The sequence below is a fragment of the Notolepis coatsorum genome (assembly GCF_963971535.1).
Source record: "Notolepis coatsorum genome assembly, chromosome: 14".
Taxonomy (NCBI): Eukaryota; Metazoa; Chordata; class Actinopteri; order Aulopiformes; family Paralepididae; genus Notolepis; species Notolepis coatsorum.
In genome coordinates, this window is record NC_140178.1 from 18,007,566 (window position 1) to 18,029,531 (window position 21,966).

Sequence of the window (21,966 nt, forward strand, 5' to 3'; positions counted from 1 at the left end):
TTTTTTTTTGGGGGGATTATTCCATTTGGGCTGTGGGGGGTGCTTATAATGTCTGATTTAATTAAACATTTTAGCATTAGACTGAGAGATTGGCAGTCGACTACGGCTCCTTTCGGTCGATTAGTCGACTATTCGACTAGTCGAGGTCAGCCCTAGTGCACACTGTACACACACAGTAACCAATCTCACCTCCGCTCCCTCCCTCTCCCTGAAGCCAAGGACGGTGGAGGTGAGGCACCAGTGGTTATGAATGAAGAACTTGGCTTTGTGAAAAGCAGCCATTCGTCTCTCTGCACACCAGTGGACTCAGAGAGCATTTTGCCATAACTCAAACCCTGACACAGTCCCTTGTCCTTGTGGGGTACCGGCCAAAGTCCTCGCAAGGACAGAAACATGTGTTGCTGTGTCCCTTCGTTTAGTCCCCATAAGGATAGTAAAACAAGGACATGCGCACACACGCACACACGCGCACGCACACGCACACACACGCACGCACGCACGCACGCACGCACGCACGCACGCACGCACGCACGCACGCACGCACACACACACACACACACACACACACACACACACACACACACACACACACACACACACACAATTGAAACAGCTGGCTTCAGCAGCCTGCACTTTCTCTTTTCAACCAGTAGGGGGAGAAAGATTAAACATTCCTGGAAGTGCTCCAATGCAGTATTTCAATTACGGAAGAATCTAGTGTTCACAATGAGCCTCGTTTATCAATACTAGCATACTGTACGTGTAAAAGGGTGAGCATTGATCAAATACTGTGCACAATTTACTTTACAAATTATGCACGCCGGCTACTTCCAATGACTCATTATTCTCTAACCGTATGTGGAAATGAGTTTTTGAGTGTATATTTAGGTACGTATTAAATACATCTATATGTATTTATATATGTACACACTGTATTTTGTTTGATAAACGAGGCCCGATGAGTATATACTGAGACACGGGTTAGGCTTAATTTACCCCTGCTCATTCTTACTACTGTCCTTAAAGGAACAGGCCAACTTTTGGGGAAATTAGCCTATTTGCCATCTACCCTGGAGTTAGACAAGCAGATACAGTACATACTCTTTTCTTCTCTCTGCATGCATTAGGCTTAGGGAACAGCCACACCGTTAGCCTAGCTTAGCGCCATTCACTGGAAGTAGGTGTGCCAGTGTAGCCTAATTCCCAACAGTCACGAAATACACTCCAAATACAACTCCAATACAACTCAAACTTTCCTGTAAACATGTTGTGACCTGTGTATTTACTACGTGGAGAATCTTTTGTTTTGACATTTTTATTTTCTAAGCAGATATATAGGCCCTACTCTGAATATTTATTTTGACAAACCACTGCTGCCTGGGCGCAGTGATTCCATCACCTCAAAAGCCCTGTTTTTATGTAGCAATGATAACTCTGTCTAACTTGTGTCTTCCACCCCAGGGCCACCCAGGAAGAGAGGGGCCCGCTGGAGATAAGGGCCTTCAAGTGAGTCACCGCGCCGACGTCTGTTTATATGTTTACATCTCTTTGAACGGGGGAGTCATCTGTATCTAAGAATCTGTCACACATATCGTAGTCTTTCTTTCATATTTCACGATAGCATGTAAAATAATGCTGTATATTATATAGTATCTGTCTGTACATATTGTACATGTATAATCCTTTTTACATATCTGTAGATACTATATCTATATCGGTACATATCCCTTACCTACTCTTACTAGTTACGCTGCTGGCCAGTATGACTTACTACCATAGTGTCTTTATACATACAACTCTGAACATATATCTGACAAGCTCTATTACTCAGTCAGTAGTGCTAATTTATATATTTTATACCCAGTTTAATCACCTGTACATTGTATATTAGTATTGCACTTTACTGGCACTTTACTGAATGGTTAATTTTGTAAAAAAAATACCTTTCTTTCCTCACACGTGTGCAACCATACATCCTTCGTTACCATGGCAACGCGCGATTCCCAGCAGAGATCTTATTCTCATAAAATATACAATAGGACAGAGCAATACAATTAGATCTCAATATAAAACGAATGAGAAAAGATGAACAGTGTAAACAAAGGTGCAGACGAGGGTCCGTATACCATCATCATCATCATCATCATCACCATCATCATCACCATCATCATCATCACCATCATCATCATCATCATCATCATCACCATCATCATCACCATCATCATCACCATCATCATCATCATCATCATCATCATCATCACCATCATCATCATCATCATCATCATCATCATCGTGCGGATGCCTCCGCTGCCGCCTCGACGTCCTCGTTGTTACAAGAGCATTAAGCCAATCAGAGTCAGCCGCTCGCTCGTCAGCCACTCATCAGCATCGTCCCCTTTGTCTGGCGGGAGGACGTCCGGCCTCAATAAGGGATGAGACCCGTTAACTAAACCCGGCGCCCACGCGCCCACGTCAGCTCAGAGCGATGTTAGATCTGTTTCCGGACCCCGTGGATTTATTCAGACTGACTGATACTGTTGTTGTGTGTCTTCCTCCAGGGTCTGGCCGGCTCCCAGGGGCCACACGGATACCCAGGGACCCGTGGTGTCAAGGTGAGACATATATATATATCACATGTTTTCGAGCAACACTGGACTTATTGTACTTATTTTACAAGTACAGTGTCGCTCACATGCTTTCGAGCAATACTGTACTTATTGTACTTGTTTTATACCTATTTATGTCTGCACTTTATGCATTGCTTTTATTCTGTCACTGTATGCAAAATGTATGCCTATGTTCATTTTATGCTATTTGCTGTGAAGCACTTTGAGCTGCAATCCATGTATGAAAGGTGCTATATAAATACAGTTATTATTATTATTACTATAAGGACATAGGTTTGATTTCAACATTGTGGGAGACATCTTAAGTGTGTGTGGGGGGGGGGGGGGGGGGGGGTTTGGTGATCCTCCCCTAGGACATTCTGAGCATCAGAATCAAAATCACAAGAAATCACATCTTTAAAAGATTAGTCAAGTCAAGTCAAGAGTTTTTAATTGTCACGGCATACAAGTATACAATGAAATGCGGGTGGTCTTGCCCGCAACGATGTGCAATACAGTGGTACAACATATAATAGAATCCAATAAAAAAACAACATTGTGCAATAAACAGGTAACATGGTGTGACATCTCGGTATCTGTACCTGTGGTGGCCTTTCCTTTTGGCCATAAGTGTGCGTCGTGTGCGGCATGAGTGTGTGCCCGCTCATGTTAAAGTGTTAAGTGGCTGCTAGTGTGTGAGCGTGCACAGCGTGCGTGTCGTTGTGTGTGGACAATTGGAATATTCTTTTTGGAATAACCCCGATCAAAGGTAAGGACTATCTGACATCAATTTCAGCTTGATCCAACAATGTTTTCATATCGATCCAGCTGATCAGCGTGTGTAGTGTTCAACACGAATGCCGTTACTGGCCATCAAAGCTTAAAAAAACGACCCCCCCCCCCCCCCCCCCCCCTTTCATGCATTCATGATGAAACATAATACCTATTATAATACATTTGATTTGGAAATAGTAGCGTGTCCAGGCAAGAAACGCCAACGCTTATAGTAGAATACACGTAGCGCCCTATAACTCAGCTTTTCAGGAATGATCCCGGATCACTCCTAAACTATACTTATATTCACCACGGGATAACGCAACGAACGTATGCATGAAAAAATTATCTCTTTTTTTGCATGCTCGACGGAAGAAAGTCACTGTCAATATGACCATAGTGTTGTCTCCATAGCTATAATATAGAATATAGATATAGCTCTCCAAACATAGTGACACACAGGGAAAATATGCTATGGAAACCTGGCACATTAGCCACAAGGACCAGCTAATGGCTGGCACCCACTGTGTTAAATCTACACCCATGTGTATATATATATATTATATATATATATATAATATATATATATATATATATATATATATATATCACGTAGTTGCTGTGCTCAAAGTGTTTTAAACTATCCCCTCAGATCGTTATTCCCGCAGGCACTTCCCGTATTCCCATGCGTGTCTTCCCGTGACGGACAACAAGCTAGTTGAGTCTGTGATTGACAGCTGGTAGTGGGAGAACAACCTTGGTTCACAAGGGGCCTTCTAATGCTGGAGCCAAGGAAATTTGATGGACAGGAGGGATATTAGTGTTGAACCAGAGTTGGGCTGGTTCAGTGTGTGCGTGTGTGCGTGTGTGCGTGTGTGCGTGTGTGCGTGTGTGTGTGTGTGTCTCTGTGTGTGTGTGTGTGTGTGTGTGTGTGTGTGTGTGTGTGTGTGCGTGTGTGCGTGTGTGCGTGTGTGTGTGTGTTGGGAGAGGGAGGGGGAGGGGGGGTCACGTGTTAGCAGATTGAATTCATGTCTGGCAGCATGGCTACATGGGTAGAGCTCCTGACTCCTGATCGGAAGATCACCGGTTCGAGCCCCAGTCAAGGCCTTTGTCGGAAAGTGGTGTTGTTGTCCAGCAGGGCGCACTCTGGACCTGGTGGTGTTATTGTCCAGCAGGGAGCACACTGTCCTCTGGACCGGGTGGTGGTGTTGTCCAGCAGGGAGCACTCTGTCCTCTGGACCTGGTGGTGTTGTTGTCCAGCAGGGAGCACTCTGTCCTCTGGACCTGGTGGTGTTGTTGTCCAGCAGGGAGCACTCTGTCCTCTGGACCTGGTGGTGTTGTTGTCCAGCAGGGAGCACTCTGTCCTCTGGACCTGGTGGTGTTGTTGTCCAGCAGGGAGCACTCTGTCCTCTGGACCTGGTGGTGTTGTTGTCCAGCAGGGAGCACTCTGTCCTCTGGACCTGGTGGTGTTGTTGTCCAGCAGGGAGCACTCTGTCCTCTGGACCCGGTGGTGTTGTTGTCCAGCAGGGAGCACTCTGTCCTCTGGACCTGGTGGTGTTGTTGTCCAGCAGGGAGCACTCTGTCCTCTGGACCTGGTGGTGTTGTTGTTGTCCAGCAGGGAGCACACTGTCCTCTGGACCTGGTGGTGTTGTTGTCCAGCAGGGAGCACACTGTCCTCTGGACCTGGTGGTGTTTGTTGTCCAGCAGGGAGCACTCTGTCCTCTGGACCTGGTGGTGTTGTTGTCCAGCAGGGAGCACACTGTCCTCTGGACCGGGTGGTGGTGTTGTCCAGCAGGGAGCACTCTGTCCTCTGGACCTGGTGGTGTTGTTGTCCAGCAGGGAGCACTCTGTCCTCTGGACCTGGTGGTGTTGTTGTCCAGCAGGGAGCACTCTGTCCTCTGGACCTGGTGGTGTTGTTGTCCAGCAGGGAGCACTCTGTCCTCTGGACCTGGTGGTGTTGTTGTCCAGCAGGGAGCACTCTGTCCTCTGGACCTGGTGGTGTTGTTGTCCAGCAGGGAGCACTCTGTCCTCTGGACCTGGTGGTGTTGTTGTCCAGCAGGGAGCACTCTGTCCTCTGGACCCGGTGGTGTTGTTGTCCAGCAGGGAGCACTCTGTCCTCTGGACCTGGTGGTGTTGTTGTCCAGCAGGGAGCACTCTGTCCTCTGGACCTGGTGGTGTTGTTGTTGTCCAGCAGGGAGCACACTGTCCTCTGGACCTGGTGGTGTTGTTGTCCAGCAGGGAGCACACTGTCCTCTGGACCTGGTGGTGTTTGTTGTCCAGCAGGGAGCACTCTGTCCTCTGGACCTGGCAGTAACAATGCCCCTGTTACGGTGATAGAGACATCGTACAGCTGCAAGTGCCGTCCTTCGGATGAGACATTATTTCGGTCGTTAAAGAACTCGGGGGCGCCTATCGCAAAGAGTAGGGGGGTTCCCCGACGTTCCTGGACAAATTCCCAATCAGGTCTCTGACATCAAGGCCACCTAATCATCCCTTCGCCTTAATTGTCTGACATCAATCCCCTGAGCCTTTCAGCCATTGTGTAGTGCGACGTGTGCCTGGTGTATAGCAGCCATTGAGCCTGCGTAGCCCCCCAGGGTTGGGTGCTACACAGTGGTGGTGGTGAAGGAGGCCATTTCCACCCTACTCTGTAAAAAGCGCTTTGAGCGTCTAGAAAAAAGCGCTATATAAATGCAACGGTCATTCATTCGTTCATTCATAGACGAATAAGTGGCGCGTCGCGTTGCTGTCAGCCTGCTGTTTGTCGATGGCATATGGCCTTCAGACACCGCCGGCGCCCCTTCCTCTTCCTCTTCCTCCCTCAGAAGAACAAGAAGCCAGAGCTTGGCTGAAATCAATTAGTATGAAATGAGTGTAAGGTCAACAGCGGCTCGATAATCAGGCAACGCCGGGGGGTCGAGAGTAAATCAATAAACATTTATGAATAAATTAATTATTCTCAGTGTCAGGGACGCGCGGAGACCTTTTGGGAGGCGGGTGCTCGGCAGGAAGAAGGGCCCCGCCGGAGGTGCAGCGCAGACGTTTCATTGGCTGGGTTTCCTGTTGTGCTATCTGCAGGGTAACTGCAGGGTAAGTGCAGGGTATCTTCAGGGTATCTGCAGGGTAACTTCAGGGTATCTGCAGGGTATCTGCAGGGTAACTTCAGGGTATCTAAAGGGTATCTTCAGGGTATCTAAAGGGTATCTAAAGGGTATCTTCAGGGTATCTGTGGGGTAAACGTCTTAAAAAGTATTCTAAATTTAAGGCCTTAAAAGGTATTAAAAAACCGGCCGACCCGGGTTCGATTCCCGGACCTGTCGTTATTTGCCGAATGTCTTCCCCCCACTCTGTCTCCCGTTCCTCCTCTCTCTCTCTCTACTGGACTGCCCAGTAGTATAAAGCGATAAACGCTAAAAAATAAATCAAAAATGAAATAATGTTAAATATACATTTTTGTAAGAAAGTCGTTTTTGCGAGGCTACCGTGAGCTTGGAGCGTTGTATGGAACGCGCAATAATTTAAATTGGCCGCCAGTTCAGTGTCACTACTGTATGTCACTTTTTTTTGCTAGTATGGTCGTGAAATTGGTATAAAAATCTTGCTCTAAGTGGTATTAAAAAGGTCTTAATAAGCCTTCAATTTGATTGAGTCTTGTTGAAACCGGCAGATACCCTGATCTGGCACTTTACCTCTTAATCAGCCTCTCTCTTTCATGCACTGGATTGCGTCTATAATTACCACACATTCGGGACATAATGGGCGACAGTGGCTCAGGAGGTAGAGCAGTCATCGGAAGGTAATCAAAAGGTTCCCCCTGTTCGATTCCGGCTTCACCCGGCAGCGTGTCAAAAGTGTCCTCGAGCGAGACACTCGACCCCCTAACTGCTCCTGATGAGCAGGTCGGCACCTTGGCACGGTCGCCTCCGCCGTCGGTGTGTGAACGTGTGAGTAAACGGTTGAATGTGAGGCACAAGCTGCAAAGCGCTTTGGAATAAAAAGCCGCTCTATAAATGCCGTCCATTTACCATTTATATTTTGATCGATGGGAAATAAATACAAATTAAATACCATTAACGTCAGCGATAAAAGGGCACTTTTTGTGACTCACAGTTCTAGCACCTGTTGGACCCCCTAAGTGTGCGTCGTGCCCGCTCAGCGGTTCACAGCGAGGATGTCCGTTATTATACCCAGTGGAAGGGAGTCGGTGTTGGATGCCCCGCTGAATGTGTTTCATCCTCTCTCTCTCTCACACACAGGGAGGAGAAGGAGTGCGAGGCCTGAAAGGGGGGCAAAGGAGAGAAGGTGAGTCGAGGACAGATCACGGTATTATAAACGAGAAGAATGGAATCGATCCGTTTACATCATCGGACGCCGGCCTCGCAGACTAACTGATGTATCTCTCAAGGCTGTGTCTGGAGGACCCCCCCCGCCGGAGCGGCGTCGTTATTGTGATGAATGAATTTACAGGAGGAGAGCCGTCATTTTGGAGACGTCACGCTCACTTTTCTCCTCTTCACCTCATCACAGGGCGAAGAAGGCTTCCCTGGGTTCAAAGGCGACCTGGGCCTCAAGGGAGACAGGGTAAGAGAGTCGACGACACGGACGACGAGAACCAACGCTCTCTCAGTCATTTCCCCTTGACTTGTTCCCTGTGAGAGAAAGTTTATGGAGCGTGAGATTGTCATGGGAACACTTATCTCTGTCTCTCTCTCTGTTTCTCTCTGTCTTTCTGTGTGTGTCTCTCTCTCTCTCTCTCTCTCTCTTTCTCTCTGTGTGTCTCTTTCTCTCTCTCTCTCTCTATCTTTCCCTCTCTCTTTCTCTCTCTCTCTCCCTCTCTCTTTCTCTCTCTCTCTCTCTCTCTCTCTCTCTCTCTCTCTCTCTCTCTCTCTCTCTCTCTCTCTCTCTCTCTCTCTCTCTCTCTCTCTCTCTCTCTCTCTCTCTCTTTCTCTTTGTGTGTCTCTTTCTCTCTCTCTCTCTCTGTCTCTCTCTGTCTTTCTCTCTCTATCTCTCTCTCTCTCTCTCTCTCTCTCTCTCTCTCTCTCTCTCTCTCTCTCTCTCTCTCTCTCTCTCTCAGGGTGATAACGGGGGCACAGGGGGCCGTGGGGAGGATGGACCAGAGGGGCCAAAGGGCCAGTCAGGACCCCTGGGAGAATTTGGATCTGCTGGGACAGCCGGAGAGAAGGTACATGGACACCTCCCTCCTGGAGCATCACCACCTCCCTCCTGGAGTACCCCCACCTAACCCTAACCACCTCCCTCCTGGAGTACCCCCACCTAACCCTAACCACCTCCCTCCTGGAGTACCCCCACCTAACCCTAACCACCTCCCTCCTGGAGTACCCCCACCTAACCCTAACCACCTCCCTCCTGGAGTACCCCCACCTAACCCTAACCACCTCCCTCCTGGAGTACCCCCACCTAACCCTAACCACCTCCCTCCTGGAGTACCCCCACCTAACCCTAACCACCTCGCCCGCTGTTCAGACACTCAAGCCTTTATTTCAACCCGTCAGACACCGAGGTTACCCTCGTTCACAGCGACAACGAGTTTATGAAACAGGACACGGTTTATCATCACAATTTCATACATATAGACACGATACATAAGAATAAACAATAGAAAATCGGCTAGGGGGGTTACAAGTCGACACACTGGGGTCGGAGATCAGAGAAGGAGGAACCTTCAGCTTCTGAGTCAGTTGGAGGGCATAATCAGGTGCTGTTGTTTAGGGCCTCAACATATTGCACATTAATTATTTTGGTGTGTGTGTGTGTGTGTGTGTGTGTGCGTGTGCACGTGTTCCTTCAGTTGTGAGCAGGGGATTGTTTTGGATCCATAAATATAAGCATGTTCAGGGTCACCAAAAGCCCACAGGGTTGTATTAAATATGGGTCTGTGTGATTGATTGATTGATTGAAAATTGTATTAACAGATTGCAGAATGGGTACAATACAGTACGGCTCAATACACACAATTGTTAAGGGGATGCAGACCAGAGAAAGACTTTCGTCTTGTTTACATCAGGGTCCCCCCATTTTCAATTCATCATAACATATATGACATACATGACATACAGATAGACAGTACTGTTACATCTAGACATTTATGACATACCAGATCTACAAATATACAGTACTGTTTAAGAGTACAAAAAGAGTCTAAAAAGAGAGTATATACATTTGAGGTTGAATATATATACATATATACATATATGATACATATACATGGATGTTTGCTAATGTAACACACTGCCATTGTAAATGATAGTAAATCAACAAAATAAATATCTTTACATTTAGTCATTTTAGCTGAAATTTTTTATCCAAAGCTAAATTGTGAACAACATGTCAGCAGGAAGCGCCCCTCTCTGGCAGCGAAGGGTCAGTGGTGTTGTTCATCAAACAGTGTTGAACGTGAGTGTTACACTGTGAACGGCTGTGGGCGGGCGGTGGGCACCCGAGTCACCCTGTTTAGCACGACGATGGAAGTGAAACCTTTTAGCAGCTAGAAAAGGCTTTATCTCGTACTGGTGGTGTTTGGCTCCACAGCTTTTACATCACAGGCTGTTTGTATTTTAATGTGTTTGTCTCCATTTGAACTTGAATCTATCACGATCTATTTATGTGATTTCTCCACGCTGGTTGTTTAATATGAATAATGTTTTAGATATCTGGAAGTGATCCATATTCCACGCTATCCATATTTAATACAACACACAGGGTCTGGACTAGGGATGTTCGATATCGGCGTTTTTTTTTACCGATATCCGATATACCGATATTGTCCAACTCTTAATTTCCAATACCCATATCAACCGATACCGATATATGCAGGGTTCCCCCCCCCCCCCAAAAAAAACACAACATTATGCATACTTTTCACAATAAATAAAATAAGAATTTGTTCTTATTTGCTTGCCTGGGTAAATAAAGGTTAAATAAATGTAAAAAAATAATATATTTTGAATTTCTTTGAAAACCGATACCGATAATTTCCGATATTACATTTTAATGCCAATATCGGTAGGCCGATAATATCGGACATCCCTACTCTGGACCCAAAGGTGGAGATTAAGACGGCTTCCCAAATGATTCTGAAGAAACCGGCATCCTCTGGCTTCTGTTTTGTTTATTATAAAGTCTCCCCGTGTTCTCCTGGTGAAGTCTGATTAACCATCACAATAGAATACAACATCAGTTAGAAAACCCTTAGATTATATTCATTTATATTCATGATTCATTCATTTATTTACCCTTATAATGCACAAGGGTAAATAATTACCCTTAAGTACGAGTGTGATTATTATAATCTTTTTAATAAAGGCACATTATGTTCTCATTTAATAGGCCCAGCCCGTTTGTCATGTCTTAGTTTAAATTCAATAGGAGAAATCAAATGCTGTTTTTGAGTGAAAGTTATCGAGCAATATTGCCAATGCGTCAAGATAAAAGATTGTATTTTAACAATAACCAAGCATTTAAATGTTAATAAGATGAGATCACAATGAAGTGTGTGTGTATGTGTGCATGTGCATGTGTGTGTGTGTGTGTGCGCGTGTGCACGTGATTAATTACAAAGATATAGCAAAGAAAAAGAAGAGAAGAGATATGTTTTAATTATTTTCAACAACAAAACGGAAAAGCACTGCAATGCTGATCCACTACACTACAGTATGGTCTGCGTGGATCTGTTTGCTGTTAATGCTAATAATATGCACACGCTTTGGATATCCCCTGCTGTGTTGATATATGCGTGGTCAGCAGAATCCTGTTGTATTTACATATACTTCATGTTTGTCATGTTCCCCTGCAGCTAAATCTCTTTCTCTCACTTTGTGTTCATCATCCCAGGGGAAGCTAGGTGTACCAGGGCTGCCAGGGTACCCAGGAAAACAGGGGCCAAAGGTGATTAACAACAACGACCCATTATGATCCCATCATGTTCCATCTGTTTCTTTTTGTCTCTCGTTTAAGTGGAAAGATGTGTGTCTTTGGCAGAGGGCCGCTCGCTGTCTCATTAAAAGTAAAGGATGATGGAATGTTTGATTAAAAAGAGGAATTTTATTAATACTTAATTAGTGACATCGATTCATTAGGTGTTGATGAATGGTGTATTTAAGGCTGCGTCGGACCCGTGGATTAGATTGGCTTTAATTCGATACAGTGGTTAATCGTTGGTTAATGAGACACAGGGGCCGACATGTGACGAATGGAAGGCTGGCACTGAGTGACCTCTGACCTCTGTGCTGCTGCTCTCTAGGGATCCTTCGGCTTCCCTGGTGCCGCTGGAGAGCTGGGAGAGAAAGGACGAAGGGTGAGGACAAGATAACAACGTTTTACCTGTATCATGCTATATCATACCTGTATCATACTATATCATACTATATCATACCTGTATCATGCTATATCATACCTGTATCATACTATATCATACTATATCATACCTGTATCATGCTATATCATACCTGTATCATACTATATCATACTATATCATACCTGTATCATACTATATCATACCTGTATCATACTATATCATACCTGTATCATACTATATCATACTATATCATACCTGTATCATACTATATCATACCTGTATCATACTATATCATACTATATCATACCTGTATCATACTATATCATACCTGTATCATACCTGTATCATACTATATCATACTATATCATACCTGTATCATACCTGTATCATACTATATCATACTATATCATACCTGTATCATACTATATCATACCTGTATCATACCTGTATCATACTATATCATACCTGTATCATACTATATCATACCTGTATCATACTATATCATACCTGTATCATACTATATCATACCTGTATCATACCTGTATCATACCTGTATCATACTATATCATACTATATCATACTATATCATACCTGTATCATACTATATCATACCTGTATCATACCTGTATCATACCTGTATCATACCTGTATCATACTATATCATACTATATCATACCTGTATCATACCTGTATCATACTATATCATACCTGTATCATACTATATCATACTATACCATACTATATCATACTACATCATACCTGTATCATACTATATCATACTATATCATACTATATCATACCTGTATCATACTATATCATACCTGTATCATACTATATCATACTACATCATACCTGTATCATACTATATCATACTATATCATACTATATCATACCTGTATCATACTATATCATACCTGTATCATACCTGTATCATACTATATCATACCTGTATCATACTACATCATACCTGTATCATACTACATCATACCTGTATCATACTACATCATACCTGTATCATACTATATCATACCTGTATCATACTATATCATACTATATCATACTACATCATACCTGTATCATACTATATCAAACCTGTATCATACCTGTATCATACTCCATCATACCTGTATCATACCTATATCATACCTGTATCATATCTGTATCATACCTGTATCATGCTATATCATACCTGTATCATACCTGTATCATACTATATCATACCTGTATCATATCTGTATCATACCTGTATCATACTATATCATACCTATATCATACCTGTATCATACCTGTATCATGCCTGTATCATACTATATCATACCTGTATCATACTATATCATACCTGTATCATACCTGTATCATACTATATCATACCTGTATCATACCTGTATCATGCTATATCATACCTGTATCATACCTGTATCATGCCTGTATCATACTATATCATACCTGTATCATACTATATCATACCTGTATCATACCTGTATCATACTATATCATACCTATATCATACCTGTATCATACCTGTATCATACTATATCATACCTGTATCATACTATATCATACCTGTATCATGCCTGTATCATACCTGTATCATACCTGTATCATACTATATCATACCTGTATCATACTATATCATACCTGTATCATACCTGTATCATACTATATCATACCTGTATCATGCCTGTATCATACTATATCATACACTGATAATGATTACATGTATAAACTGGTATCTGTGTGGGAGCTAAAACGTCTGATCACTGAATGATAATAACACTTTTACATTGCAGGGTCCAGCTGGTCAGCAGGGGCCTGGTGGTCAGAGGGGTCCTAATGTGAGTACACTGATACAGTACAGAGGGGTCCTAATGTGAGTACACTGATACAGTACAGAGGGGTCCTAATGTGAGTACACTGATACAGTACAGAGGGGTCCTAATGTGAGTACACTGATACAGTACAGAGGGGGGGTCCTAATGTGAGTACACTGATACAGTACAGAGGGGTCCTAATGTGAGTACACTGATACAGTACAGAGGGGTCCTAATGTGAGTACACTGATACAGTACAGAGGGGTCCTAATGTGAGTACACTGATACAGTACAGAGGGGTCCTAATGTGAGTATACTGATACAGTACAGAGGGGTCCTAATGTGAGTATACTGATACAGTACAGAGGGGTCCTAATGTGAGTACACTGATACAGTACAGAGGGGGGTCCTAATGTGAGTACACTGATACAGTACAGAGGGGTCCTAATGTGAGTACACTGATACAGTACAGAGGGGTCCTAATGTGAGTACACTGATACAGTACAGAGGGGGGGTCCTAATGTGAGTACACTTATACAGTACAGAGGGGTCCTAATGTGAGTATACTGATACAATATATATTCCCTTTAAAGGCATCGTGTCATGTTTGCTCTTTTGCGGAGGGAGTTGTCTTTCATATTAGCTATATTGTTTGCGGGGGACAAATTGACCTCTTCTCAATATTGAGGGGGTCCCCTGCAACCCCCCCCTAAAGCTACGCCTATGGTTCCTACAGCACACTGACCATGTAATGGAAATGTAAAAATGTTGTAAAAATGATAGCGCTTGAAGATTAAGTAAGATTGAGGGAAAGAAGTTAGAAGAAGTTGATGTTGTAGAACTTGAAATACTAAAGGGCGAATTCACAAAGAATGGATTGTGGCCGCTAATAGCAGCTTTAATTGCGTGTGATTTTTTCCGCCCGCTATGTGCTCCTTTCTTAAGGACCTATTCACTAAAGATATTGCACAAATTATATACGGTGTTGCAGCTATCTGGCATCGCAGTTGGCTCGCAGAGCAGCTGAGTGCAATTTGCTCCTGATATGGTAAAATAGTATAAAATGTACTGCCCATAGTATGCATGTCCTAGGACAATGGCAGACAGAAAACTAAAGCTTCGATTGTCTGATCGTGAATTGGAAGTCCTGACGAATCAATAGCTCTTTGTTTTAACAGATAGACATAAACATAAAGTATTTTTCACCATTTGTATTTAGTTTATTTCTTTATGTATAGAGCTTTCTTAATTTGTATTTTCATGACACAATTGCATCCTTTGTTTTTGTCACTATCTTTTGTCATTGCATTTGTTTGTCACGTCATCCCAAAATAGATTAGTTTGAGCAGACCTGTCCATGGTGCTGAATCTTTCGGCTGAAGTTATAGGCACTGCGCCAGCGTCTACTCCTCGTGGACCTGACGAAACGTTATAAATTCAAAGTTTATTCTGCAGCATATGAGTGTGTGGGTTCTATTCTCTTTGTTGTGATTATTACCTAACCCTGGCTGCAATCACTGCTGCCATGATCACCGGAGACGCTGGCCATGACCCCCCTCATGAATGCGCTTAGTTTTCACCAACTCTCTGAAGAGGTAATTAACTTCACTTTAACTGCATGTGGCATAGCATCAGAAAAAGCTGTGCAATCCCTTCGTGAATTGGCCCCTCACACACGCTGTTCCCCTGAGTTCATCCTGTGAGCTTGTCAGGCAACTAAGGGAGACCGACGTTAACCAGCAGTGAGTTAGACCCTCCCACTTTCCCACTGATTGGAAGGTGACACAGTGTTACATCATAGGAGCGTCATCTCCCCACCTGTCAGTCATCTTCCTCCTCCTCCTCCTCCTCCTCCGGAGAGCTGTGTGCTAATCAGACTGTTGTTTGTTTTCCCGACCAGGGAGCCCGGGGGGGCAGAGGAGCCAGGGGCCCCACTGGGAAGCCTGGAGACAAGGTGAGCTGAGGCCAATAGACACACACACACGTACACAGACACACACACACACACACACACACACACACACACACACACACACACACACACACACACACACGCACACGCACACGCACACGCACACGCACACGCACACGCACACACACACGCACACGCACACACACACACCTGGCTGTCTCATTAAGTATGGATGAAGGTGCAGACCCAGTTGGAACTGCTGGTCGGTGTTCATCTCGGAGGTGACACACCATCTGGCTCCGTGTAAATCTCCCGGCTGGGAGCGCGGAGCCGCGGTTTACACTCAGCACTTCAAAGGGCATCTTGGGAAGAGTAAAGATGTGTTGAGGAGTGGGAAGGAACATTAAAAAAATGAACGAGTGTCGTGTTTTTGTAGGTTTCAGGCGGTAACTCTGTGTGTTTTTATCTCTCTCTCTCTCTCTTCATCGCCTGTGCCCCGCTCCGTCTGCCAGGGTACCGCTGGTCACGGCGGCGCCCCAGGATCCTCAGGAGATCACGTAAGGTTTTCGCCTGACAACGCAAAACACAACTTAACCCTGTCCCTGCCACACGACAAAGGGTTAACCCTCTCACTACCACACTACAGACGGCTGACCGTCTGTAGTGTGGTAGTGAAAGGGTTAACCTTCTGTAGTGTGGTAGTGAAAGGGTAGACCTTCTGTAGTGTGGTAGTGAAAGGGTTAATGCCTGAGCAAGAGTATGGCGTACTGTATAATACCTTTACACAAAACCTATTTTGGTGTCGCAGACTCAATATCTTGAAACTAGTGTTGGACGATGACTTGCGAATAGGATCAGTGTGTCTGACTCTGAACCACCAAAACCTGCACGGAACACGATGTATGTTTAGGGTACCTTATGTATACTGTTTACTTTTACTCTTACTCAGAGTATATATTATTCAGATTCACAATTTCTATTGCCTATATCTATTGTAACGTATAATAATATTATATATATATAGGCAATAAAGATAGCAGGTGGCGTGCACAGACAATTTTGGGGGCACGGGCTCAGGCTACAAAAAGGGCACTTAACCCACCAACACCCAGTGTTCATTTTTGACAAAAATATGGATGGGCACTTGGATGGGCACTTGGGGCCAAAGGGCGGCCCTATCTGTGCTCGCCACTGACTGATACAGACCCTCATCTGCACCTTTGTTTAACCAGTTTTTTTAGTTAATTATATTGTTTATACTGTTTATTCTTTCTCATATTTGTATGTATTCAGATCAAATTGTATTGCCTATATTTACGTCTTTATACTCTTACCCTGCCCGTACCTGTACCCCGCCCCTCCCCTCTCCCCCATGCTGCTATGACCCCAATGATGGGATCAATAAAGGAATATCTTATCTTTAAGGTTTGAGATGGTGTTTTGATTTTCAGTGTTGTTATTTTTCAGGGCCCCCAAGGACCACAGGGGAGGAATGGTGAAGCAGGACCCAAGGGGCCGAATGTAAGTAGGCCAAACTATTTGGCATCTTCTTTGTAAATCATAGATGTCGTTTTTGGGATGTGTGATGGTACGAGGCACCCATTCCCCTATAACCCATAATATAACCAATAGGGCATACAGACCTTCATCTGCACCTTTGTTTACACTGTTTACTTTTCTTATTATTTTTATATTTAGATCTAATTTCATTGCCTATATTTATGTCTTTCTACTATTACCCTGCCCACACCTGTACCCCCCCCCCCAATCCCCTCACCATGCTGTCCAGAAGTCCCAATTTCCCCTAAGGGGATCGATAAAGGAATATCTTATCTTATCTTATTCACTTTATACATAAATGCCATCCAAACACCACTTAGAGCAGTGCTTCTCAAACTTTTTCTGTCAGGCCCCCCTTTGGCGGACCAAAATATCTTGGGCCCCCCCCCCCCCTCGCCCCAACAAAATAGTCATGAAATGGGCCATGTTTAAATTTATTGAAATAACACCAATATCGTGACCTTTCAAATTGACAACACCTTCCCTCGCGAGAGCCACCTTGCCTCGCTGTGAAACAGCACTGCAGAATGGTCAGCTCCCATCTCCTCACACAGCGCAGAGAACAGGTGCGCTTTCAGGGGTCGGGTTTTGATGAAATTTACCACGTTTATAACTTCTGTCAAAACCTCATTCAGCTCAGGGCTAAGCTGTCTTGACGCTGGCGCCTCTCTGTGAATTTACAGTGCGTCCATTGCGCGTTTGGCGAGACCCCCTTGATGAGCGCCTGTAGCCCCCTCCTTTTCCCTGCCAATCTCAAGGCCCCCCCTGTCATGCCTCTGCGCCCCCCCTGGGGGGCGCGCCCCCCACTTTGAGAAACACTGACTTAGAGAACGGAAATACTCAAAACTATTGTAACATGTCATGATTAAAATGATTAAGATCATATTTAATAGCCTGCTCTGTCAAGACGTCGGCATAGTCATTTGTATGTTTTTATCTATAAAGCCATTCTGGGTAGACTCCCAGAATCTGTCTTGCTAACCAGGAAACAGGGCAGATATGGTTTACGGTCTCAGGACACTATGACTATTCCTATAGAGTCCCGGCTGAATTAGGAAAGAAGGTATTTATCTGCATGAAATAGTCTGCATTGCAACATGAACCTAAACTCCAGGATCTAGTCACTCTTTATGAACTTAAACTCCAGGATCTAGTCACTCTTTATGAACTTAAACTCCAGGATCTACATTTAGTACATGTTATTGTTTTAATTGAAATAGGATCACATAGCCTCCCTGCACTTTTACTGTAAAGCACTTTTGAGCTGTTTGTAATGTGTGTGTGTGTGTGTGTGTGTGTGTGTGTGTGTGTGTGTGTGTGTGTGTGTGTGTGTGTGTGTGTGTGTGTGTGTGTGTGTGTGTGTGTGTGTGTGTGTGTGTGTGTGTGTGTGCGTGCCTGCGTGTATGTGTGCGTGCGCATGTGCGCACGTGTGTACTGTATCATACAGTCTGTATGAAACTGCTGTACTTCTGTCATTCTTGGCCAGGCCGCTCTTGGAAAGGAGCTTTTAATTGGGTCTAACCTGGTTAAGTAAAGGTTAATGAACATTTTACCAATTTAGTTTTCTAGCTTTTAAATGCAGTATGATAATGAATTAGTCTGCTCACTGACATGCGTCCATAACCAACGATAACAACAGCACAGAAGAAATTATTTCTGCACAAGCACATTACAGAAATTGTCATGTGATTGTAGTTTTGTCAGTGTCATAATTTTTATATTCCAATTGCTGTTTTGTCATAACGTGGGAGTCAGTGCAGTTTTCTGGAACACACCTTGGTTTTCCCACCTCAGTCTCATTTCCAGTTTAAGATTTGATTCAGCGGCTGGGTGGTGCAGCGGAGATTGCGCTCGTCACCAATGCGAGAGACTCCGGTCTCGAATCCAGGTGTCAGCATTGCCTCCGACTTGGGCCAGCCGTCATACTAACTCGTTTGGCTGAGTTAGCGGGAGGGAAGTCGTGGGTGGTAATCTGGCGTTGTGGACAGCGACTCCTACAGGTCAGGTCTGGGCGCCTGCACAGCAAGGAGAAAAAGAGGATAAAAAAATATATATATTTGACTTGATTTGATCTTTATTTATCTCGAACACAGCAAACATACAAATCACGGTAAAGACTAAATGTAAACATAAATCATCTTCATCCGTAGAAAAACAAACAAGGATGAGATGGAGAAGAGAAAGAAGGAAGCGCAGCTTATCTAGTCCTGTCCCTTTCTTACAATATCACAACATTTCAAATAAAACTCTCTTGAGAGAAATAAAACAAGAATACATAAATCAAGGTTAAAAAACAACAAGACAACCAATATATTTTGTTTTGAATAAATGAAAACATTCCCTGAGAGCAACTATCTAGAGATAGCTCCTCAGATCTGTATTTTTCTATCGGTGCTTTTTTGTATCTATTTTTGAACTGTGTTGTTATTGCTCTGTTTCCACTTGTAATCCGTTCCATGAAGCTACCCCACAGACTGAAATGCACAGGTTTTTAAGAGTAGTGTGGCCAGTAGGATGGGGCGACAGTGGCTCAGAGCGGTCGTTTGGTAATCGGAAGGTTCGCGGTTCGATTCCCTCTCCTCCCAGGCAGCGTGTCAAAGTGCCCTCGAGCACTTAACACTTAACCCCCTAACTTGGCACCTTTGCATGGTCGCCTCCGCCATCGGTGTGTGAATGTGAGGAATAAAATTGTAAAGCGCTTTGGGATAAAAGCTGCTATATAAATGCACCATTTTACCATTCATGATATTTTAAGTTAAGCTTCAGTGGAACAGCTTCCTCAAGTCTATTAAATGTGAACGCTTCTTTTCCAGGGTCCAGCGGGAAAGGATGGGATACCGGGTCATCCAGGCCAGAGGGGGGAGGCAGTGAGTATTTCTCAATATTACCCACTTCTTCTTCCCATTATGCCAATATAAGGTAACGCATCGCCACAGCACCGCACCACCGAAGCGGTGAGCTGTCAACAGGACTTGTATCCCGCCAGAAGGAGAGGTGGCTTTCAGTATTGAATTATTGAAGTGGCAGAGTGCAAGTGGGGGGGCCTTACACTACAATTCAACAAAAGCCCCGGCCTGCCTGCTGCCCCCCAGATAACAACGTCTTGCCTCTGTCTCAGCTCTTAGCCCGTGGCGGGTCACAAGGCTCACCTGTCGTTTCTCATCCACGCAGGGCTTCCAAGGCAAGACCGGACCGCCGGGGCCTACCGGAGTCGTGGGACCTCAGGTGAGATCGCCCGTTCCGATAACGTATCGCTTTGTGATTATTCATTGTAGTAGGTTGTAATTCAACACCTGGAACACGCCCTCCGACTGACTCTGAAGGCCGAAGGTCCTTCCTTCTTCCCGCTGCATTTAAAAGTATCACCGGCCACTGTGTGTCGACCTGTAACTGTCTTAGCACATTTTCTACTATTATTTATTATTATTTATTGTGCCTATGTGTATGAAAAATCGCTGATGAACTTGTTTCGTAAGCTTGCCGTCGCTGTAAGTGAGGGTAAACTCAGTGTCGATTTTGACTTGAAAACGAAATTGTACTTTTACTGACGACCGTGGGCCTAATCGTCAGGGGAGTAATGGACTGTGGTGTTTTTGGTGCTCGTCAGGGTAAATCCGGTGAGACGGGGCCTAATGGAGACAGAGGACACCCGGGGGCACCGGGACCGCCCGGCGAGACGGGTTTACCTGGGTCGGCCGGAAAGGAGGGAGCCAAGGTGAGCCGCCGCTTCCATCCGAAAAGGGTGTCAGAATCCTATAACCGCCGGCAGAAACACCACTTATTATTACCGTTAGATAAAGTTCACGGGTCTCTCTCGTGGCGGACACACCGGCATGATGATTATTATCTTGCCATATCATCTCCGGGGTATATCATCTTTCGCACTAATTTTCTCATAAATAACGGTGGAAACCGCTCCGCCGCTCAGTGTATTATGGCTCATGAAAGATGAATGGTCTCTCCCGGTGTGACTACTGGTCGGGGTGTGATTTATGACTGCATCATAAGGGCCCTGCCTCAGATCTAAGCCTCTCTCTCTCTCTCTCTCTCTCTCTCTCTCTCTCTCTCTCTCTCTCTCTCTCTCTCTCTCTCTCTCTCTGTGTGTGCGTGTGTGTGTGTGTGCGTGTGTGAGTATGTGTGTGTGTGTGTGTGTGTGTGTGTGTGTGTGTGTGTGTGTATGTGTGTGCGTGCGTGTGTGTGTGCGGATGTGGTTTCCAGGGAGACCCAGGACCAGCAGGAGGTCCAGGGAAGAGCGGCCCCGCTGGGCTCCGAGGCTTCCGAGGAAGCAGAGGCACCACTGGCGCCATGGTAACGCAGCGCTCCACCCCCCCCCCCCCCCCCCCCCCCTCCCGGGGTGCACACATTAGCATAGCATTGAGGTCGGAATGAAAGCGGTGAACGTTGAGACGTTCCGTCTCTCCTCTATATTATGCGCCGCTAGTTCGAACCCCGCTTGATGCCCGCGTGGCCTCGTTGACTCTGATTGCGACGGCTCTGATTGGCTCATCTTTGTCTCCCCAGGGTCCTGCCGGTCTGAAGGGAGGAGAGGGCCCCACGGGCGGAGCAGGGGCCACCGTGAGTAACCATGACGACCTGAACGACCCACCTCATGCTATAGTCTATAGACTCTGTATGATGTAGCAGTGCACAACAGTGCTGTATATACCACATATGTACTGCATATGTACTACTATATATACTGCATATTTATAGATTTATATTCTATATTTACCTCATATATATATATATATTTGTCTCAATATACCTGCATATAACCTCTCTATATACTTACGTATACACCTGCATATAACCCATAGCTCTGTATGATAGCATGTACAAATGCTATATATATATATATATATATATATATATAATTATTCTCACCGCATATATATCTATCAACACATGTCTGTACTTACCTGCACATAGTCCTTTTACATATCTGTAGATACTATATCTATTATATGTACATATCCTACTCTTACTAGT

General features: G+C 44.7%; 1 protein-coding gene across 1 annotated transcript in view; it reads left to right on the forward strand.

Moving 5' to 3' along the window:
* Positions 1–21,966, forward strand: part of LOC311240445 (uncharacterized protein) — a gene marked incomplete at both ends in the record, with an annotated part of 79,648 nt that overhangs the window by 35,281 nt on the left and 22,401 nt on the right. The window contains 17 exon segments of the mRNA XM_084329028.1: positions 1,462–1,506; positions 2,559–2,612; positions 7,637–7,660; positions 7,662–7,682; positions 7,908–7,961; positions 8,455–8,562; positions 11,232–11,285; positions 11,641–11,694; positions 13,485–13,529; positions 15,406–15,459; positions 15,930–15,974; positions 16,885–16,938; positions 19,791–19,844; positions 20,149–20,202; positions 20,585–20,692; positions 21,196–21,285; positions 21,499–21,552. Of these exon segments, the coding sequence (XP_084185154.1) occupies positions 1,462–1,506; positions 2,559–2,612; positions 7,637–7,660; positions 7,662–7,682; positions 7,908–7,961; positions 8,455–8,562; positions 11,232–11,285; positions 11,641–11,694; positions 13,485–13,529; positions 15,406–15,459; positions 15,930–15,974; positions 16,885–16,938; positions 19,791–19,844; positions 20,149–20,202; positions 20,585–20,692; positions 21,196–21,285; positions 21,499–21,552 (972 nt within the window).